The sequence below is a fragment of the Aethalodelphis obliquidens genome, unplaced genomic scaffold (genome assembly GCF_003676395.1).
Source record: "Aethalodelphis obliquidens isolate GAN/ISIS:26980383/991018 unplaced genomic scaffold, ASM367639v1 scaffold27, whole genome shotgun sequence".
In the NCBI taxonomy this organism is placed as follows: domain Eukaryota; kingdom Metazoa; phylum Chordata; class Mammalia; order Artiodactyla; family Delphinidae; genus Aethalodelphis; species Aethalodelphis obliquidens.
In genome coordinates, this window is record NW_020837971.1 from 11,397,421 (window position 1) to 11,420,822 (window position 23,402).

General features: G+C 40.4%; 1 protein-coding gene across 3 annotated transcripts in view; it reads right to left on the minus strand.

Annotated features, from left to right (window-relative positions):
• The window catches only part of VPS41 (VPS41 subunit of HOPS complex), a 187,343-nt gene extending 164,521 nt beyond the window's left edge, over positions 1-22,822 (minus strand). For 2 of the 3 annotated variants that reach the window (XR_003436563.1, XM_027123963.1), the window contains exons 1-2: positions 22,778-22,813; positions 9,778-9,816 (exon numbers count right to left, since the gene is read on the minus strand). Coding sequence is in view for 2 of the 3 variants with exons in the window: in XM_027123963.1 (XP_026979764.1) it covers positions 9,778-9,816; positions 22,778-22,798 (60 nt within the window). In the remaining variant the exon portion in view is untranslated. Of the gene's footprint in view, positions 1-9,777; positions 9,817-22,777 lie in introns of all 3 variants that reach the window. The other variant, XM_027123964.1, reaches the window with a different exon arrangement.
• Positions 22,823-23,402: the final 580 nt, after the last annotated feature.

Below are 23,402 nucleotides of genomic sequence, written 5' to 3' on the forward strand. Positions count from 1 at the left end.
TCCTTGTGGCAGATGCACCGAGAAGGTACATTTTAAAATTAATTCCTCATTCAACATAAACTGTGTATAGGTTTGTTTTAAATAGGTTCAGCTATTTGTCAGTCTTCTTGGTTTAGTAAAATTAATATATCTAACATATTCAAAACCTCCTAATTGTGATATTTGCAAGAACTAAGCCAGATCTGAGTGGACATCACTTAGGAGGCATGCTTATAAATAATGGTAACAAAAATTATAAAGACAGAAGTGACAGTAACTAACCCTCTGTTATTACATGCCATGGCCCAGGCACAGGTCATGTAATTCACATGCAATTCAAAGGAACACACCATAGGCAGAATAAGCCTTCGTTTATCTATTCAGTTGCATTCATGAATAACTAAAGGTCACTGGAATCCTTACCCGGTAGAAAGCAGACTTCACTACATACCAGTTTCCGTTCGGTGCTCTTCTCTTTCCTTGCCAACCCTCTTTAGCCTGATGGCTTTCCCCTTGTTATTCTCCTCTTTGCTGTGCAAGTTTAATCTTGAAAGGTTAGGCTAACACTTTGATGCTTCTACTGCAAAGTTCTTTGTACAACCCACTAAACTCCTCTACAAAGGTGGCATATACTTCTAAATAAACAGTACACTGAGAACCTATTCAAAACAGCGTTTTAAAAAAATACATATCTCTATGAAGCAGAACTGCTTCAGTTTCCAGCTCTATGAAAGTTTTCCACAGCACACTGTACCTGGTCCACAAATAGGAAAGCTCTTATGGAAGACGATGACATTTCTATATTGCTTTTGCCTCAATTTCCTCTCCCTGTGTCACTGAATCTACTCAGAAATAAACCTCTGCTAGGTCAAACCATTACAATTTTGGAACTGTTTATTACTTCAGCATCCTGCCTAATATAGTACTTAAAAGGACTGTGGTCCATATTAAATGAAATAATCCATGTAAAGCAATGAGCACAACACATGGAAATAAGTGAACCTGATAAAATGAAGTAACTGATAATTCTTCATGATCTAAATATTGTCTTCCATTAAAATGTATATTATAAGAACAAAATGAATCAGATGTTGGAATTATCTGGCAAGGATTTTAAAGCAGCCATCATAAAAGTGCTTCAACAAGCAATTATAAATTCTCCTGAAACAAATGGAACAATAGAATATTTCAGCAAAGAAATTAGTCATTTAAAAAATGGAAACTTTAGAATTAGAAAATACAATACCCAAAAGAAATAACTCACTGGATGGGCTCAGCAGTAGAGATGACAAGGACAAGACCAATGAACTTAGGGATCTATCAATGGAATTTACCCAATCTGAACAACAAAGAGAAAACAGACTGGAGAAAATGAACCATCTCAGGGACCTGTGGAACAATAACAAAAAGGGTAATATTCACATTATCAAAGTCCCAGAAGGAGAAGATAGAGGAACTGAGAATATTCGAAGAAATAATGGCTGAAAATTGTCCAAATTTGGTGAAGGACATAAACCTACAGATTCAATTAGCTAAACAAATTCCAAAGAACAGAAATCAAAGAAAACCACTCCAAGAGACATCTTAATTAAAATTCTAAAAACTAAAGTAAAAAAAAATCTTGCAAGCAGCCAGGGAAACATGACACATTACTTATGTGAGAGTACCAATTCAAATGACAACAGATTTCTCATTTGAAATGACAGAGGCCAGAAGGAAGTGGCACATATTTTCTCAAGTTCTAAAACAAAAGAACTGTCAACTACAAAAGCTATACCTGGTAAAAATATCCCTTAAGAATGAAAGGGAAATAAAGACATTCTCAGATGAAGAAAAACTAAGAGGATTTGTGGCTTGCAAATCTATCCCTAAAGAACAGGCTAAAGGAATTTTTCTAAACAGGAAGGAACAGAAGATAGAAGAAAACTGAAGAAGGCTTAGAACTTTAAAAAGAACATAAAAATGGGTGATAATGGGGTAAACATAGCAGATTATCCCTCTTTTCATGAGTTTCTTAAATCATATTTGATAGTTGAATTAAAAAGTTTAATACCAACTGATGTGGTGCTCAATGAACAAAGTAAATATTTAAGACAAGTGTATTTTAAAAATGGGAAGGGTAAAGGGACATAAAAGTAAGGTTTCTATATGTGACAAGAAGTAGTAAAATGTCCTGGATATCAGTAGACTGTGACCAGTTTTGTATGCATATTTTAACACCTACAGCAACCATTAAGAAAACCATACAAAGTAATGTACTCAAAACCACTATAAATCAATCAATATGGAATCTCAGAAAAATGTTCAAGCAACTCACGGAAAGGGAAGAAAAGGGAAACAAGAGAACTGAAAAACAGAAAACAAACAGAAAAAAACCCAGCAGACTGAAACCCTGATATGTCAATAATTCCCTTACATGTGAATGGTCTAACCACGCCAATGAAAAGAGTAGCAGAGTAGGAAAAAGTCAATCTCAAAAGGTAAACACACAGTACAGTTCCATCCATATAATACGTTTGAAATGACAAATGTATAGAGATGGAGAACAGAAAAGTGGTTGCCAGGTGGTGGAGGAGGGGGAGGGAGTGGCTGTGACTTAAAAGGGAACTTATTTTTCATCTTATGATGAAACTGTTCTGTATCTTGACAGCACTGGTGGTCACAGGAATCTTCACATGTGATAAAAGTGTACAGAATCAAACACACACACACACAAATGAATGCATATAAAACTGATGGAATCTGAATAAGGTCTGGTCTGTAGATTGCATCAATATGTATCACATATCATATCATGTCCTGGTTGTGATGTACTAGAGTTACCCAAGATGTTACCCTTTGGGAACTAGGTAACGGGTATAAAGAAACTCTCTGTATTATTTCTTACAATGGCATGTGAATCTACGATTATCTCAAAATTTTAAACTTTTAAAAAACTCAAGAAAAAAATGCTTATTAGAGTAAAAACAATTTTGGTTTTATATAAAATCTTGGATAAAATAAAGAGGGCAAGAAATAAACCAAACTTTTTCCCTAACTCCCTGTTTGAGTTTGAGGTAGGGAAGGAAGGACATGCAGTTTTATTTTGGGTTCCACAGCTTTGCAACCCAAAAGTTCTGTAGTACGTACAGACATTAACAAGTTTTGTTTAAAAGTAATAATTGTATTGTTTTGCTAAGTATATAAGTAATGCATATGTTATGAAAAATTTAGAAAAATGAAGGCAGATTATGATAAGGGTCACATGACCCAGTGATGATGTGGCCTTGTAGTCCTTCTTTCTATGATCATATGTGGACTTTGGAGGGTGAAGAGAAACTGGATTATTCTCTAAATCAGGAATCAGCAAACTACAGCCCACAGCCAAATCCAGCCAGATGCCTGTTTTTGTACAACCCACAAAGAAGGGTTTTTACATGGTCATATGCTTACATACCTTCATAATATCCTCAGTATTGCCTCTTTGATTGCAAAGATTGCAAAGATTGCAAGTACTTACTATCTAAACATTTACAAAAAGAGCTTGCCAATCACCCCCCACCTCTAAACTGCATTTTTGTCAAAAGCTTTTTTAAATTAAAAAGATAATGCAATTCCTTATTTCTAGATATTTAGCCTGTTCTCAAATTTTTATAATATAAAAAGTTGTAATGCACATTCTTGTGGCTACATTTGTGCACAGAGATGAATGTACTTTTCAAAGGGGATATAACTTATAACTAACATTATTTTATAAATATGTCATACGTATGTTGATAATTATTTATAAATGTTTTAATTATTTTGTAAATAAATAACATTTATTTTATGACAAAACAGGAATTTTATTAGATTATTAATGTCATATATACATTAGCTAGACAATCCTCTCTTCTCCAGAACAGAAAGCTAGTCCAAAGATTCTAAAATTGACGTCTTATCCTACTAGTTGAATGAGCCAAACTCTATAACATCACCCAAAATATCATTTTATACATAGGAAGAAGTTCTAAGGAAGGTTTTTTTTTTTTTAAGGCCTGTCTAATTCTATAAAGGTGCATAGAGGAAGAGTCTGGCATAAAATTACAGAGGTCAAGGTGAAGTTGAAGGTAGCGTAGCTGAGGTGAGAAGACCAGAACTTGCAGTCAGCTTGCTGGATTCTAATCGATTTACAAGCCAGGGGACCCTGGGCAACTTAACTAAACACTCTTAAGTCTGTTTCTTCATCTGTAAAACAGAAGCGGTAATCATGGCCAAGTCACAGGGCCGATTAATACACGTAAGCACTGTTTCCTACATCGAACGTGCTTGTTTTTGTAATGAGCCTCATTATCCAAATAGATGCCCAATACTGTGCTCATTCCACAATACCATCTTTGCTGCAAAGAGAGCGCAGAACCTTCCTCTATAAGCAGTAACTTGTAGGATTTTAAAAATAAAATCCCAGATATTAGCTTGCTCACTTGTGTGTGTGTGTGTGTGTAAAAGTTTATTGCTTGTTTCAGCCAGAACAAAGCCATTAATAAAAGGGGTCACCAGTGAAGTAAAAAGTACCACCTTTGAGGGAAAAAAACTGAATACAGAGATATCAAATTTTAGGCTTAGAATGTCTTTTGCCTTTAACTGCCTAATCATGGGGTTTACTCTGTTTCCCACCATACAGAACTAGATACTTTGGTAATCTTCTTGGACCACACCACCCTGCCCCATCTAGCTCATCTCTCACATACCAGCCTATACTTCCTGTTCACTGAACTTGAGAAGTATTTCCTCTCTGCCTTCTGCTACTGCTTAGCCCAGACCCCTATACCCCATCTCTAATGGGGGCTTCCACTGGAAACTTCCTGCCACGGGTCTCTCCGGACAGTTCATCTGTCACCAGCCCCTATCCTCACCCCTGACAATCAAGACTTTGGCTGCCTCCCCTCGGCCGCCCACCCCCGTGTCCACAGGGTCAAGTCCAAACTGCCAGGGTCGACACATTAGGAGCTTCACACCCGCACCCTGGTTTCCTTGTCTAACCTCGTCTCCCCAACTTCCTCCTGCATGCCGGCCACAGAGAGTTCATCACAGCTGGCTGAACGTGCATGCATTTTCATGACTTGGCCTCGGCACATACATTCCCTCCTTCCCAGAGACGTGCCCAGCCTCTCTGCCCAGACTCATCCTCCATAATAGCTCCTGAAGACTCCTAATGAAGCCATTCCTGACTAAACACCCACTCCCTCTGTATTCCCAGAGCACTCTGCTACCACCTACATGATAGCAGCCATCATCCCTGAAAACTGAAAACATCTTAGAGCTTCAAAACGGGAATGAAATCCTTTCGAAGACAACATATTTCTTTGTTAAGCTTTCCAAGACACCATCTAAGAAATAGTCTGGCTCACCATTTCAAGGTGGAATAAACAGTAGACTGTATATTAAAAACAAAAAATCCTAGACATGAGGGCCAGTTTAGTTATCCTTCAAATTTGCCATAATTAAGTATTAACATGAATACAAGACCCCTAACTATGCAGCTTATTAAATAACATTGCTTACTATCTTGGTCGTAATCCGGTTTTGAATTTCTACTTTAAGTATAAAGAACAAGTTAACATTCTTAAAGTTTGACATCCTGACATAAACACCACTTTTGTTATTTTAATTATACTCCACACCTCAAATTCATTTCCTTTGGCTGCAGTTTTCAAGATTAGTGGAAAACATAACGTATAATTTTGAGCATTCTGTGTTCCTTTCTCAAACACAGTAAAATAAGAACTTTGAAGAAAACACAGGAGGAAGCTTCACAACATTGGATTTGCCAATGATTTCTTGGATACGACACTAAGAGCACAGGAAACAAAAGTGAAAATAGATTAACTGGACTACATCAAAAGTGAAAATTTCTACATATCAAAAGATACACTCAACAGAGTGAAAAAGTGACCTAAGGAATGGGAGAAAATATATGTAATTCATATAACTAAAAAGGGATACACATAGAAAAATATATATTCTCTATATATTCTTTTTTCCTTTATATAGAATACACAGATAAAGATAAAGGTAAATCACTTATAACTCTACAGACCTTTACCTAGCTAGCTAGCTATCCATCTATCCATCCTATCCACAGGTTGTTGAGTTGTATCTGTATCTATCTGATAAGGGGTTAATATCCAGGTATCTATCTGATATCCATATCTACACCTGATAAAGGGTTAATATCCAGAATATATAAAGAACTCCTCAACTCAACAGAAAAGCAAACAACTCGATTAGAAAATGGACAAAGGACTTGAACAGATATATCTCTGTAGATACAAAAATGGCCAATGAGCATACGAAAAGACGCTTAACATCACTAATTATTAGGAAAATGCAAATCAAACCACAGTAAGATATCACCTCACACCGTCAGGATAGCTACTATCAAAAAACAAAAAGGAAAATAAGTGTTAGTGGAGAAAAGTTCCAGAAACACGTTGCCCAACAATGTGAATATCCTTAATGATACTGAACTGTATACTTCAAAATGGTTAAGATGGTACATTTAATGTTATGTATGTTTTACCACAACTAAAAATTTTTAAATTAAAAATTAACTAAAAGTTTAAAAAATAACTTCAGAATAACCTAACACTATGGTTTTCCTGTAACGTGAAAGCCCAATTTATATGAAATGCAGCATTTCGTAAAGTGAGAGAAAAATAAATTGTTATATTACATCGTTAAAAACACTTGAGTATTGTTGTTCACAAAAATGGAGATCACCTGAGCATCTGAATAAACAAGAGGTATATGTACATAAAGGAAATGCCTGCCCTGAGAAAGCTTAATTAACAGTTACAAAAGCTAAGGGGAAGAAGAGATAGAGGAAGAAAAGGAAGAATAAAGATTCTCTGGCCACCAAGTGGTGCCTCAATACCAATACAAGGTTAGCAGTAACTCCCATTTTTCATATGAGGAAACTGAAGAATACAAGGGTTGAGTGCTATGCCCAAGGTCACACAGCAAGTACGAAGCACAGGTGAGATATGAACCTGAGGTACCATCCTGAGAAGGCACCAGGGCTGGAAGGCAAAATGACCAAAAGAGCCCAGAGTCTGGGGACTAGAATCTGAACCCATTTCTCCCATGAAACAGCTACAACCTTAGATGGTCAGGTTCCTTTTTGGGTCTCAGTTTCCTCAACGTTCACGTATCTTTTCCTTCCATTTCTTTCTTGAGTGTGGTCAACTCTTATTCCTTCACTTCCTAGTTTGATTCATTTCTGTTCTGAGATTTTAAATTCCTGGTTTAAGATAGTTTTTCACATCTGCAAAGGCTTGTTTAAAGATATTCAACTCATGATGGAGTGTTATGTCCGTGTTCTCTTGGAAAATTTTTGATTCTCACCTTGTTTTTTTCCTATAGTAGTTTTATACAGATGCTACCTGCTGTTTCAGATCATTTTAAAATGTCTTAGATTTTCCTGGACAGCACCAACAGGTGCTCCCATGGAGAGGTGAGGTATTTGGGTGTTTTACTAGGTTTCTTAGTTACACTGGTAAATGAAGGATGTTTTCTTTAATAAGTGGCATCTTTTTTTTGGTGATGGGGAGAGAAGAATAGGTAAATCTCCTGACTCTATGATATTGTTTGTTTCTGGGCACCCTGAATTTCCCTGCTTTTTCCTCTTCCCTTCACCACCAGGCCTCCAGGGGATGCCTCCCCCTTCTCTCAAGAAGCAGTCCCACCCCAATGCTGTACGGCCAGTGTTTCATGCATTTTCAAACGCCTTTCTTTAAATTTTCTGCTTTTCCAGTAAGCGGCCTGAGGTGACCTCTTTAAAAATGGTTCGCTATCCACTTGACCCAGAAAAACCCCACAAAATCATCCAAGAGGTTCAAATCTTCGTGTTCACTTTAAGAACACTCGTGAAACTGCCCAGACCATTAAGGGTACGCATATCCAAAAGCCACCAAGTATCTGAAGGATGTTACTTTACAGAAGCAATGTGTGCCAACCTGTCCTTACAATGGTGGAGTTGGTAGGTGTGCCCAGGCCAAACAGTGGGGCTGGATGCAGGGTCAGTGGCCCAAAAAGAGTGCTGTATTCTTACTGCACATGCTCAAAACTGCAGAGAGTCATGCTGAACTTAACGGCTTAGATGTAGATTCTCTGGTCACTGAGCACAGCCAGGTGAACAAATTCCCCGCAGTGTGGCACAGGACTTCCAGAGCTCAAGGTCGGATCAACCCATACATGAGCTCTCCCGGCCACACTGAGATGATCCTTACTGAAAAAGAACACATTGTTCCTAAACCAGAAGAGGAGGTTGCACAGAAGAAAAAGATATCCCAGAAAAAACTGAAGAAACAAAAACCTACGGCCTGGGAATAAATGTCACTAAAAACAATAAATGCAAATAAAAGTAAAAAAAAAAAAAAATTTTCCAGCACAGTCGCTGCTCAGATCCACCCGTCTCAGACCTGTTCTCACAACCTCCCCACTCAGGATGGGGCATGATTTATGATTTCCCTGTTTTCTGCCACCGCTGGGGCTCAGCTACTCTCCCCTCATTCCCATCCATCTGACCCTCAGCTCCAGTCAATCCAGAGCTTAGAGTACTCCCTGTTTCCTAACTATGCTGGAGACAGGGGTTATGCGTGCTTTTGTTTGCTTTCCTTCTGGATCCGTTTAGCATCTGAAGGATGTGGGGAAAGATTTAGTTGTAGGTGGCTGCCAACATTTTCCTTATCTCTGAAATGAAATTCCTGGACAGGGCTCTGACACTGCAGGATTCTGAACCAGTGATTCTGAGAACACGGGCTTCTCAGTTAAGTAGAACGTTCCAAAAATAAAAATGGTGCTGGTCTGAAATGCTTTCAATGCTTCATTAAAAATTCACAACTATTATATCCTATCTATAAGCAAATTCAGTAACACCTTACCAGGAGCTTTGAAAAGAGTATCAGAGATCCTTAGTAGTGAAAATGTGAGGAACCACAACTCTACAGCCAAACTACAAATGCATGATGGCATGATATGAAAGATATTCTCTAGAAGAATATGTATGTCCCCCTTTCCCCGCCAAAAGCAAAAAAGATAATAATTATAACATCAATCCAAATGGAATAGATTATATTAAATATCACATTGGTGTGGATTTCCAAAAGGTTATCATAAATACTTTTATATTGCTGAGTCAAAGGAAATACTAAAAGGAAAAAAGTAATTATTGTTATTAGTCCATCTATAAAACTAATAAACTAATGAATCAGTGTTATGCTTAAACTTATTTTTTATGCATAGCCTTGAGAAATTTTTTTAAAGCCCTCCTTTATATATTACTTTTTTCTCCTTAAATTCAATCGTTAACACAACTTAGCTCCCCAACAGCTTTTAAGGTAGTTACTTCCCTTTTTATTTTGTGAAATAAATGAGCATTTCAATGATTCAGAAACTATACCAATGAGCACGCCATATTCATTAAAAGAAGAAAGAATAAGTACTGCAGACCCGACAGTGGCTATTTTCAAAAATAGGTTTTTAAGTGTCAAGATTGGTTTGTAAAACTTTGCATCAATTTCACCACTGCCAACATGCTTCAGGTTAAAATACTGTTCAAACTGAGGAGAAAACTTTGTGTTCCTTTTCCTGTTTATTTTTCAAGCCAATCCATTTAATAGTTTTAAAGATGACCGGCATGTCCTTCCCCAAGGTTTAATCACCTATGGCCCTACTTTACCACGCCAAGTTCCGGGGAATGTTGCATTTAGCAAGGCATGACCAGCGCAAGATGCTGGCTTACCTAGAAATTCCCAGGTTCCTGAATCCCCACCTTACCTCAGACTCATCTGTAGATTCTTCAAGAGACCCCGTTTCCTACAAAGCAGAGAGCGGGGAAAACGGTCAGAACACGTGACAAAAGGAGAAAAAATATTTTCAAGGAACAAGAGTCATCATGTCCCCACCACCAATACCCACGTGCCCTTTTTTGGAGATAATTTGCAACTCCAGTTTAAAGAACTCCACGTGGCCTCCTACAAACACCTTCTTCATACCCCACAGGGTACCCTGAGATGGTCGCTCTGGGGCCACATGGATCCACCGCTCCCAGTGACCTCCCTTGACTGGGCAGCAGGTTAACAAATGACCCCAGGAATTCCCCATGGGAGGACCCAGAAGGCTTTTCCTTCGCTAAAGATGGAAATCAGTCTGGCAAAGCAGCCTTACTGATCTCAGAAGAGGCAACCGCCATCTCAAATTATCTATAAGCCAACTTTTATATGGCAAAGCTCTTGTGCTATTAATTACTATGCTATGAATCTGGCTGAGTCAAAATGATTGTCTTGCTTAACAGCTTTTACAACAGAATTCCCCTAGCGTGGTACCGATCAGACGCTGTGCAAACAAGCTGTATAATTTACATCCACTCTTTAAACCATTAACTGGAAGACAAATTCTGCCATTTAACACAGTTTCCCTCTTGCTAGACGATGAATCTTGCTGCTCTGGAGAAAACAAAGCAAAAAGGGAAAAAAAAAATGGACTTGATTCCGCTAATCTCTCACCTGTCCACTCAAAGGGAATGTGCTGATGCCACGCATCCGCAAAGAGGTCAGCAAAATGAAGATTTACTTAACGTGCTTACAGATATCAATAGCAATAAAAGGTTACAACTAATATGCTGACACTGAATGTGAGCATTTCGCAACCAACCACGAGATTAAAGAGAACCAAAAAAATGGGGCAAGGACATTTTAGATACATCAAGACAAAAAAATAAACATTTTAAAGAAAGTTGGATGCATATATTACTCAGTGCAAACTGGACTGCGGGATAAACACAAATCGGGCATTTGAAAATATTTTAATTTCATTCATTGAAAATCAGTAAGAACCTAGCAGGTGGCAGGCTGCCTCCAGAAGAGCCTAGCGGACAATACAGTCCCTGCTCTCAAAGTTCACCTGTGAAACAGGGATGAACGTTAGGTGTACTTAAGAATTTGATTGCAGTTCTATCATTAACCATGATGAATATCAGAATCTCCTCTGTATCCCAGGGCAGCCTGTTTTGGTTTCATGGTAATCTAAATATTAGAAAGCCCTTATTAATTTGGAGCTACAATCTCTCCACAGTAATTTCTGTTCTTTGCCCTAACATGACACGTAAAACATCCACTTCTTCTACTGCTTGCCAATTCTCCAGACACTTAATGAAACGTATCAGGCCGACCCTTCTAAATTGTTTCTCCCTCCGCTAACCATCCCCAGTTACTCGTTTTACGGCATCTGCCATCCTGATCCTTCTGGTTTTTTTGTTGTTTTGTTTTGTTTATTGCTTTACAATGGTGTGTTAGTTTCTGCTTTATAACAAACTGAATCAGTTATACATATACATATGTCCCATCTCTTCCGTCTTGCGTCTCCCTCCCTCCCACCCTCCCTATCCCACCCCTCCAGGCAGTGACAAAGCACGGAGCTGATCTCCCTGTGCTATGCGCTGCTTCCCACTAGCTTCTACCTTACATTTGGTAGTGTATATATGTCCATGCCTCTCTCTCGCTTTGTCACAGCTTACACTTCCCCCTCCCCATATCCTCAAGTCCATTCTCTACTAGGTCTGTGTCTTTATTCCTGTCTTACCCCTAGGTTCTTCATGACATTTTTTTTCCTTAAATTCCATATATATGTGTTAGCCTACGGTATTTGTCTTTCTCTTTCTGACTTACTTCACTCTGTATGACAGACTCTAGGTCTATCCACCTCACTACAAATAGCTCAATTTCGTGTCTTTTTATGGCTGAGTAATATTCCACTGTATATATGTGCCACATCTTCTTTATCCATTCATCCGATGATGGACACTTAGGTTTTTTCCATCTCCAGGCTATTGTAAATAGAGTTGTAATGAACATTTTGGTACATGACTCTTTTTGAATTATGATTTTCTCAGGGTATATATGTGCCCAGTAGTGGGATTGCTGGGTCATATGGTAGTTCTATTTGTAGTTTTGTAAGGAACCTCCATACTGTTCTCCATAGCGGCTGTACCAATTCACATTCCCACCAGCAGTGCAAGAGTGTTCCCTTTTCTCCACACCCTCTCCAGCATTTATTGTTTCTAGATTTTTTGATGATGGCCATTCTGACTGGTGTGAGATGATATCTCATTGTAGTTTTGATTTGCATTTCTGTAATGATTAGTGATGTTGAGCATTCTTTCATGTGTTTGTTGGCAGTCTGTATATCTTCTTTGGAGAAAAGTCTATTTAGGTCTTCTGCCCATTTTTGGATTGGGTTGTTTGCTTTTTTGTTATTGAGCTGCATGAGCTGCTTGTAAATTTTGGAGATTAATCCTTTGTCAGTTGCTTCATTTGCAAATACTTTCTCCCATTCTGAGGGTTGTCTTTTGGTCTTGTTTATGGTTTCCTTTGCTGTGCAAAAGCTTTGAAGTTTCATTAGGTCCCATTTGTTTATTTTTGTTTTTATTTCCATTTCTCTAGGAGGTGGGTCAAAAAGGATCTTGCTGTGATTTATGTCATAGAGTATTCTGCCTATGTTTTCCTCTAAGAGTTTGATAGTGTCTGGCCTTACATTTAGGTCTTTAATGCATTTTGAGCTTATTTTTGTGTATGGTGTTAGGGAGTGATCTAATCTCACACTTCTACATGTACCTGTCCAGTTTTCCCAGCACCACTTATTGCAGAGGCTGGTCACTATTCTGATGTCTTTACTCAACATCTATAATATGTTGCTCCTGATGCTAAATGTTTTACATGTAGCATCTTGAAATTTCCTAATGCCCTCGGAGGTAAAATGCAGAGGCTTAGAGGTTGAACTTAAATGGCTTCTACCATCCCTGACAGTGCCTGCACATTAAGTTATTAGCATTAGCTAAACAAGTCTTTGACAACTGTGCCAATAAGCCACAGCGAGATTATTTCCCACCTCTAGAGCTCTCAAAGAACACTTGACTACTCTTTGCAAAAAACTACATTAAACCCAAGGAAAAATTTTTTCCTAATTTGAGATCCATTCAAATATGCACATGGCGTATAAGGGCAAACGTCTCACTTACATGCGTCACTAAAACAAAAATGGGCCCCCAACCAGCAATTTCAATCCAAAGACTCAAAATCAAATTACCTTCTGTTCCCACTGGAAAGCATGCAGTGGTGGAATCAGATACCTCAAGGCATGGAAATCTCAGAAATCTGAGTCCTCCAAGAAAACCAGGCTCTCGGAGGAGCCTCCTGTGGCTACTGGTTTTCAAGAGAACCTTTATTCCAGGACACTCTCAGACTTACCCTCAGTGCCAGTCTGAACCTCCCAGACCTAGCTGTGGCCTCGAGAAAATGACCCTTCTTTCCACAGCGCTACCAAAGCCATGCTTGAGTGCCTTCAGGAACTGGCCTGGTCTGTTACTTCTTAGCTTCGTGTATTCATCAAGCCCCCCTCCTTAATGCTCCAGAGACAGAGGCAACAGGAAGACGTGAAGTGAATGTCCCCAGCAAGGGATCCCAGAAGCAAGGCTGAACCTCGAGAAAGTCAATGATTTTCAAACATTTTTTTAACTTCACATTCTCTCTTTCAAAGACTCTACCTTCAAATCAGAAAAGTGTAAGTTACAAAATTGTGCTAGTTTCAAAAACAGAACTACCATACGACCCAGCAGTCCCACTACTGGGCATATATCCTGAGAAAACCATAATTCAAAAAGAGTCATGTACCAAAATGTTCACTGCAGCTCTATTTACAATAGCCAGGACATGGAAGCAACCTAAGTGTCCACCGACAGATGAATGGATAAAGAAGATGTGGCACATATATACGATGGAATATTACTCAGCCATAAAAAGAAACTAAATTGAGTTATTTGTAGTGAGGTGGATGGACCTAGAGTCTGTCATACAGAGTGAAGTAAGTCAGAAAGAGAAAAACAAATACCATATGTTAACACATATATATGGAATCTTAAAAAAATGGTTCTGAAGCACCTAGGGGCAGGACAGGAATAAAGACGCAGATGTAGAGAATGGACTTGAGGACACGTGGAGGGGGAAGGGTAAGCTGGGACGAAGTGAGAGTGTCATGGACATATATACACTACAAAATGTAAAATAGATAGCTAGTGGGAAGCAGCTGCATAGCACAGGGAGATCAGCTCGGTGCTTTGTGACCACCTACAGGGGTGGGATAGGGAGGGAGGGAGGGAGACGCAAGAGGGAGGGGATATGGGGATATGTGTATACGTATAGCTGATTCACTTTGTTATACAATAGAAAATAACATACCACTGTAAAGCAATTATACTCCAATAAATATGTAAAAAAAAATTTGCTAGTTTCTAAGATAAACAGGCCAGACACAAAAAGACACGTACTGCAGGATTCCACTTAATATGAAACGGAAAGATGAACAGAGGTTAGCTAGTGCGGGGGGCTAGGGGAATGAGTTACTGTTTAATGGGTACAGTTCCAGTTTGTGATGATGAAAAGTTCCAGAGATGGATGGTGGTGACGGTTGCACAAACATGAATGTACTTAATGGCACTGAGTCACAACACTTAAAAATGGTTCAGATGATAAATATTATGTTATGTGCGTTTTACTGTAATAAGAAAAAAGTTGTGCTGCTCTGCTTGAAGAAAAATGAAGGGCTGGAAAGTACCCAGTGATACAAATGTACAGCTGGACAAATCCTGGGCAACAGGCTGAAAGCTAAACTCAACAATTGTTCCACTTTATCCTTCTTTTGCAAACCAACCCCTTAAACTTAATCATCTGCCCAAACAGCTTTAACGAACCATCTCGGTGCCTTGACCTGTGACCTCCTGAATCTATTCATCAACCAGCATCAGGATCATCTTCCCAGAACACACAGCACCCTGGTCACCACCCTCCTCAAAGAACCTTCGGGGGTCAGGAGATTTCAGATTCCCCAGCAAGGTTGTCAAAGTCCAGCCCAGTGTGGCACCCAGGGCACTTTTAGCCTCACTCCCCACTCTCTGCACAAACCCACAGCCCTCCAGCCACACCGGGTGACTTCTCACTCAGAGATCCCATGGTCACATCTCTCTGTCATTGGTGGCAGAAGAGCAACTTGCAGTCTGGATGTGGCCAGTAGGTGTTTTGTTTGGCCTGTCTAGTGTCTTTAAGACTTTCCCATACAAATCTGTATTTCTGACTTCCTAAACTCAGACTATACCTGAAATCCATATTTCCATATAACAGCAGTTGAAGCTGAGCAGCTACGGCCCCAGAGACAGAATGCACCTCACCACCAACATCCCCAACTTCCCTGCACCAGAAAATCCCCCTCACTTCCACTGCCACCCGGCGCCTTAAGCTTGGGATGCTTGCGCGGAGCCTCCTGAAGTGGTTCCTTCAGCTTAGAAGGCCCTTGGCCCAACTCTGCACTCACCCTAGTGGTCCTCAAACTCCCAGCATGCTCTACAGGGAAGCTCTCAGGGGGTACCTCTGGGAGGTGGTGGCAGTCAGGCTGAGGTCTTACTTTAACAATAGAGCTTAGATTTTATGTCTTCAATTTTCATGTTGCCCATCTGAGGCTAAAAAAAAAAAGATTGAAACTCACTGGCTGTTTCTAAATCCTAAACTTTCTTCATGGCCCAACTTAGGTCTCACCTCATTCACAGAATTGTCTCCAGTCAGTCCAGGCCACAAGGTCCAGACCCGGCCTCCAATAGCCTCTCTTCCTTCTATACCCATCAGCTTGCACCTAATATTAATTGCCTGGTCCTAGGAGTTAATCCTTTTTAATTCGCTGTGGATGAACCCAAAGGCTTTTGCCTATCTCCAACTACCCTACCCAAAGGAACTGGTCAATACCCGTTTGCCGATGATGATGAGAAGAAACAAGCTGCTGTGGAGAGGGTGTGGAGAAAAGGGGACCCTCCTACACGCTGGTGGGAATGTCAATTGGTGCAGTCACTGTGGAGAACAGTACGGAGGTTCCTCAAAAAAACTAAAAATAGAGTTGCGCTATGATCAAGCAATCCCACTCCTGGACATATATCCAGAAAAGATGAAAACTATAATCTGAAAAGATACACGCACCCCAATGTTCATAGCAGCACCATTTACAACAGCCAATGTCCATCAACAGATGAATGGATAAAGAAGATGTGGTACATATATACAGTGGAATACTACTCAGCCATAAAAAAGAATGAAATGCCATTTGCAGCAACATGGATGGACCTAGAGATTGTCACACTAAGCGAAGTCAGTCAGACAAATATCATATGATATCACTTATATGTAGAATCTTAAAAAATGATACAAATGAACTTACCTAGGAAATAGAAACAGACTTACAGACATAGAAAATAGACTTGCGGTTGCCAAGGGAGTAGGGGTAGGGATTGACCGGGAGTTTGGGGTGTGCAGTTGCAAACTATTATATAGAGAATGGATAAACAAGGTCCTACTGTATAGCACAGGAAACTATATTCAGTATCCTATAATAAACCATAATGGAAAAGAATATGAAAAAGAATATATATACGTATAACTGAATCACTCTGCTGTGCAGCAGAAATTAACACAACATTGTAAATCAACTATCCTTCAGTAGAATAAATTTTAAAAAAGAAATTAGCTGCTGATCCAAAGCAGTAACATTGTACCTCCGCTGTATATTCCTTTTCCATTTATGAGCAATACCGAGTGCATTTTCTCCAGGCAAATGCTTGAATTATTAGCTCGTGGCTACAGGACAGTTACAGAAGGGGAACCGAAGGGTGGCAGCACAAAAGGATAGAGCAATCCAAACACAACGTTAACAACCTGGCAGCAGCCCCAGGAAGGAGCTAGTTGGGCTCTCAGAAGACCCCTCCAATAAGGGCTTTCAACCCACCCCGACCCCTAATCCTACAATCAGGGCCCCGTGACAGCGGCCCGGGAGAAGACTCAGCACAGCCAGCCTCAGAGGCCAGGAGGGGTTAAGAAGATGGTCAACCCAGGAGGAGAAAGAGAAGCCGGGACCTCCCAGGTTGCAAAGTCCTCACAGTTTGGAGGGAATACACATTGTTTGTAGAGGGCAACGAAGAGAATCTGGGGAAGAAATGGGAGGCTGGAGCCTGAGGAAAGCCAGCTACAAACTTTGCAGGATGAAGAAAAAGAGCAGAGACCAGGCCCCAGGAAAGCTGACTAGGCTGGCGACGGACGTGAAACACACAACACTTACTACCACCTTCTTTTCCTTCCCAACAACTGTGTGCCACAGCTGAGCCTGTTGGAGGAGTGTTTCCGACGTTTCACAAAGGCACAGCACGGGAAAGAAGAAATATTTTGTGTGAGATGTATTTGATATCCCTGTGCACAGAGCCTCCATTACAGAAAGCTTTTGGGTCCCCAAGGACTAGACTGGTTGAGTAGGGAGCTGGCAGAAGCCGGGAGACTCAGGTTACCAACCTTTTCAACCAATTAGGCTCAACTACTATACTTATCCTGCAAATGAAGAAAAGCCTTGAGGTCTGCCCCAGCCCCAAATCTGACTTTGCATCAGAACCATCTAAACGCAGTAGGGAGAACTGGCTAATATCTGCTAATCCACTCCATCATTTTTTTTCTTTTCCATTATGGTTTATTACAGGATATTGAATATAGTTCCCTGTGCTATACAGTAGGACCTTGCTGTTTATCCATTCTATATATAATAGTTTGCACCTGCTAATCCCAAACTCCCAATCCAACCCTCCCTCCCCCTCCTCCCCCTTGGCAACCACAAGCCTGTTCTCTGAGTCTCTGTTTCATAGACGAGTTCATTTGCGTCACATTTTAGATTCCACATATAAGTGATATCATATGGTGTTTGTCTTTCTCTTTCTGACTTCTTAGTATCCACTTCATCTTCAGTAGGTATAAATAAGAGCCCAGAATCACAAGGATCTGGTTAAAAAAAAAAAAACCAAAAACACCAACAAACAAGAAAGCAGAAAAAAAACCACTAAGGAGGACAAAGTTTCTAGAAGAAACAAAGGCAACTGTGACTGAGTAGCCATGAATGGGAAGCTGCATGAAACACAGAAGCCCCTGATCTGATGAATGCTCCCTCCCAGAGGTGGTAATGCAGGAGCCCAGGAGGCTACCAGTAATCAGCTAATGACAGCAGCCTCCAGCCAACCAGCCCAGAGGAAGATGGGAGAAGAAACTCACAAGGTAATAAGCACACCCAGCTGAGCTAATTGGTGACTATACTTGTTAGATGACAGTAAAGAGTGGGCGCTCTAAAGATTTCTCTGATCCTGTGCTTTTGCAACTTCTTGTTCGGGGCTGTTTTTCCTTTAGTTATTTATTAGGAAAGTTGCTTTTAAATGACCTATCTTGGCCAAACTATATGAAAAGAGAATTGTGCACACCTAAGCCAAACCCAAGTTTGGGTCATAAATCATTGTCCTATTTACAAACCAACCACTTCAACCTAGCACTTTAACATACTTTATCTCAGTTCATACTCACAAGAGTCCCGGAGAGTAAAATCCCCAAGCTACAGGCAAGAAAACTGCGACACTCAAATATTTGTCAACTTGGTTTTTATTTTATACACGGGGCACAATCACATGAGGGTATAACTATTCATGAATGTACTATCTGATAATCCTTAAATGCTCTACAATACAGATAGAATGTTCCTCACTTCTAAAATGTAGTGGGAAATTCAAAGCAGAAACTCTCCTATCTGGTCAAAGAATAGATGGTCTGAGTGACCAAATATTTTTGGTTTTTTTGCGGTACGCGGGCCTCTCACTGCTGTGGGCTCTCCCGCTGCGGAGCACAGGCTCCGGGCACGCAGGCTCAGCGGCCATGGCTCACGGGCCCAGCCGCTCCGCAGCATGTGGGATCTTCCCGGACCAGGGCATGAACCCGTGTCCCCTGCATTGGCAGGCAGACTCTCAACCACTGCGCCACCCGGGAAGCCCTGACCAAGTATTTTAATGGACCAGGTTCTCTGCTGGTTGGTACGAAAGACGAAAGGGTACCCAGGGAGCTGGCAGAGTAAGCAATGTAGGAAATGTCATCTACAATTCATGTGAATTAATAACTTTCAAAAGTTTCAAGTAAGATAAAACAATTTAACACAAATTCTACTGAACCTAAATTAACAATTTGACGTTTTCAATTCAGAAGGCTATTCTCCCCCTAATAAATCCATTTAAACATTTTATTAAGCACCTAGTACCTGGAAAGCAGTAGCCCTGTGAGAGATACAGACATGAGTAAGCTCTGTGCTGATTCTTGAGGACTCAGCAATCTGCAGGAGAGATAAGACAAATACACGAACAACCAGACTTCAGGCAGAATGCTGTTCAGAAGCAAGGCATGGACAAATAGTGTTGGGCATCTGTGATTTGGAAGGTCAACTATAAGTCATTTTGGAGCTAGGTAAAACAGTTGGTTAGAAGATTTCCCGGCACAATGCAGGGTATTAGTGCTTTCTGTGAGCTATAATATATATGTCACTATTTTTACTAACTACCTTAACCATACTCAGCATAAACAAGGATTTCCCAATGACTTTAAAAAAAAAAAAAAAGTTCATTCATATACAAAAAGTGATTTTTTTTTCCTTTTTTTTTGGTTGCGCCTTGTGGCTTGCAGGATCTTAGTTCCCCGACCAGGGATCAAACTCCTGCCCCCTACACTGGAAGCGAGGAGTCCTAACCACTGGACTGCCAGGGAATTCCCCAAAAAGCGATCTTTAGTTTGGGAGTCTGTGGGCTGTGTTATAGTAACTCAGTTCAGATCTCACTCTTTTGGTTCTTCCTAAAATTACGGTGGGTGAAAGGTCCATCACCAAAAATACAATGCTCAGAAAAGTTAAGAGGAGAGGTTGAGTTTTGTCTTGCACATCTTGGAGGACTGTTTCCATTTACAGTACATGGCGCTAAGGAAAAAAAGCTTCCTTTACCCTCACCTGTTTGTCATAGTTAATTTTAACACACGTCTTGATTCTTAAAGCATTCAGGAGACGTGAGGAGAATTATGTCAAGATTGTCTAAAAGGTTCAAAGCAGCAGAACAGAACAATTAGCAAATTTATTTAACACCACTTTTGGGCTCTTTTAGCCTTCCAAAAACTATGTAATAAAGGCCTCCTATCTTGGTCAGATTTCAGTGGCTTCCTATGTGAAATGCAAAATACACAAACCAAGCAGACTGGGCAAAGTCTAACCATTTTTAATCTATAAAGGCCCAATAATACAGGTTCAATTATCTGGCAGCTTTCTCTAAAAAAATAAACAGAACAGCAATTTGTGGATGTTAGCTTCTTTCTGCTGTTGTCTTTTTGAGAACATTCTTTCTGAGAATGACACGGATACCACTGGGGGAACAAATGCCTGCTCTAACCATATACTGGCTGTTAAAGCATCACAGGTGAAATAATGACTTGAAGGAAATGTATTAAGGTGATCAGGGCTAATTCTATTTCACAAAGTAAAAAGTGATTTAGAATAGGTTTTTAAGTATTTTTAAAAAGGCAGAGTATGCCAGTGAAAAATTGTGAGCTTTGGAGACACGACTAGAGATGTTTTAGACACAAGCCTCGGCGAGTTACTTGACAGAATTGCAATTTGTTTATCTGTAAAATTCAATCACCTAACATACTGAGAGCCAAGCACTTTTCCAGGTGTCAGGCATACAACGTGAACAAGTCCTTGCCATCATGGAGCTTATAGTCTTATGGAGAGAATATACGGAAATATACAGAGTATAGCAAAAAAAAAGCTATTTAAGAACACAGTATGTCAGATGGCCACAAGCGTTCAGGAGAAAATTACACAAGAAGGAGGTTTCAAAGAATGGTCATGGAAGGTCTCATGCAAAAAGATAACACTTGGACAGACACAGGAAGGAAGTGACAGAAAGAGCCCTGTTAATATCTGGGGCCAAACAAAGGGAGCGGCATGAGCCAAGGCCCTGAGGCAGGTCCATGCCTAGCTTGTTGAAGGAAGAGTAAGGAAGCCAGGATAGCTGATGCACAGTGATAGAAGGGGAAGAGAATAGTGGAAAATGAGGTCTGAGGACAAGGACAGAGAGCAATTGGGACAAGGTGCTATTGGGCAACTAGACCATTCTAAGGATTCTGGCTTTTTTTCAGAGCGCAATAGGAGACCACTGGAAGGTTTGGAACATAAGAGATGCCTGATCTGACTTATATATCAGAATAAAATTTACCAACAGAATTCTTTTGTGAGGACCAAATGCAATGTGAGAGGGTTCTTTAAACTGGAAAGTCCTGTAAAAATGCAAAGCATTCTTACTATATCATTAACTTTCTAAGTGTCTTTTTACATCAGACAGCTTTGCCAAACTCCTGCACAAAACAGCAGTAAATTCTAAGAACTCTCTCCGTTCCTACTACACTATATCTAAGAATGTAGGAGCTTGGTTTCTTGCTTTTAAATCAAACCACCAAAAAATTTTATTTCAACAAGAGAGATGAACAGTGTGAAAACCAATCTCACGACTATCATCAAACTCAGCTGTGAGTCATGAAATTACATGAGCATTTCCCTTTGAACTGCTTGAAATGGAAAAGGAGGCTCCAGGGGTAGGCAGAAGACTCTTCTATTAACACACTGACGGTCCGAATTTAATTTCTACCTCAGCAAATTTCTTATTTATTGGCATATATCAAATGTACACAGGGCAAAGTTTCATTATGTAAGTGAAGTATGTTGGAAATGGTACAAAGTAGATTATTAAACTAAAAAAATTTCTCTTATGCTAAACAGCTCATCATCAAGTCACTGTTTAGAAGCAACTATGGAAACTGACCGCCTTGTTAATTTACAAGGAAAAACAGTCCCAAGCTGAAATGACACTGGAAATGGAAATTTAAGGTATTTCCCCAAATTCGGGTCTTTGTTTGCTTTTTTCTTTTTTTTTTGGCTTTTTGATGTAACTTTGTCATTTCAACTAATGTCTGACTACCACTACTGCCTATATGAAAATAACTCTATTGCCATCACTAACTTTTCCCTAAACTCCACTGTCACGTTGCCAGGTGTCGAGTGGACATTGCCATCTGATGTCTTACCAGCAACAAATAATCCCACATAACTTTTACTGAGCCCAACTTTTCCCAAGCACTTTAAATCTGTGTTAAACCCACTCCATCTTAAAACCACCCTTCAAGGGCAGTACTATTATTATCTCTATCTCGCATTTTAAGCCCAAAGTCACATTTTAAGAATGAGAACCAGCAATGGAGCCTAAGACATTTTTGCTCCCGGACTGATAGATACACTTAACTACTGCCTGATGCAACACTGACTTAGATGTGTAACTAAATGAAATTGATCCGAAACAAAACTCATCGGATGCAACAGTGACTCAGCTTTGTACCTAAATGAAATAGTCAATAGATCCGAAACAAAACTCATCCCATCTACGCTCTCCTAGTTCACCTGCATATCACCTCTTACCGTCCTATTTCGAGAGGAACTTAAATTTCAGCCACCTGACCTCAAAACTCAAATCATGTGTGATGCCTCCCACGGGCAGCCAGACCCTTGTAGAGCCCGGCCTGCCTTCAAGCCAAAATTTCACGGGGCACAAGCCACAAGAGCAGCGCCGAAGGAAGGGCCGCCCCGCAAACGCCGGGGGTGTGTCGGGGCGCTGTCTCTGCGTGACGTCCAGGAGCCGACATCCCACCCGCCTCTCCGCTCCCCGAAACGGACTTTTGCCATCTCCCCGCCCCACGTGGGCCTGCCTCGTCCCGCAGGAGCCCCGCACCTCCGCACGCTCCACTGCACGCCTCCGATCGCCTCACCCTCGCCTCCCCTTCCCCTGCCTAGCAGTTGCAGCCTTTACCTGCTCCTCCGCTTCCGCCATGACCGAGCAGGGGAGTCACATGACACACCCGGAAATGAGAGAAAACAAGAGCCTGGGGCCCGGCGCCTGCTGGGAAATGTAGTTTTAGCATCGTCTGAGTCGGGAAATGTATTCTAGCTGATGAACCTACTGGGCCTCGTTTCGGCTTCCAACTCCCCAAGCTCAATGGAATTGTGCTTTGGAGAATCCAAACATAACCATCGTTAATGCTATGATTTATTTTATTGTTGGTCTTATCGTTTCCGTGGTTACCATAGTATTTATTTATACTTAGTGTATATCATGTCCTGGATTTATAGCTTTGCGTGAAATATCTCATTTAAGTCTCCCAGCAAACCTTACTGTTATTCCCATTTACAGAGGGGAACATCTTGGCTCAGAGGTCACACAGTTAGTCAAGGACAGAACTAGGATTCGAATTCAGCTTTGTCTGATGCCAAAGACTCTGTGATTACCAAATCCAGCTTAGTCTAAAAGTGTTTTTTGCTTTTTTTTTTAAGTATATTAAGTAAATATAAAACAGTCTTTGAAATAGAGAACCAGAGACAATTTATCCTCCAAAAAGATGTAGCTCCTACTGTTTGCTACTACTTTAAGTCAGCTT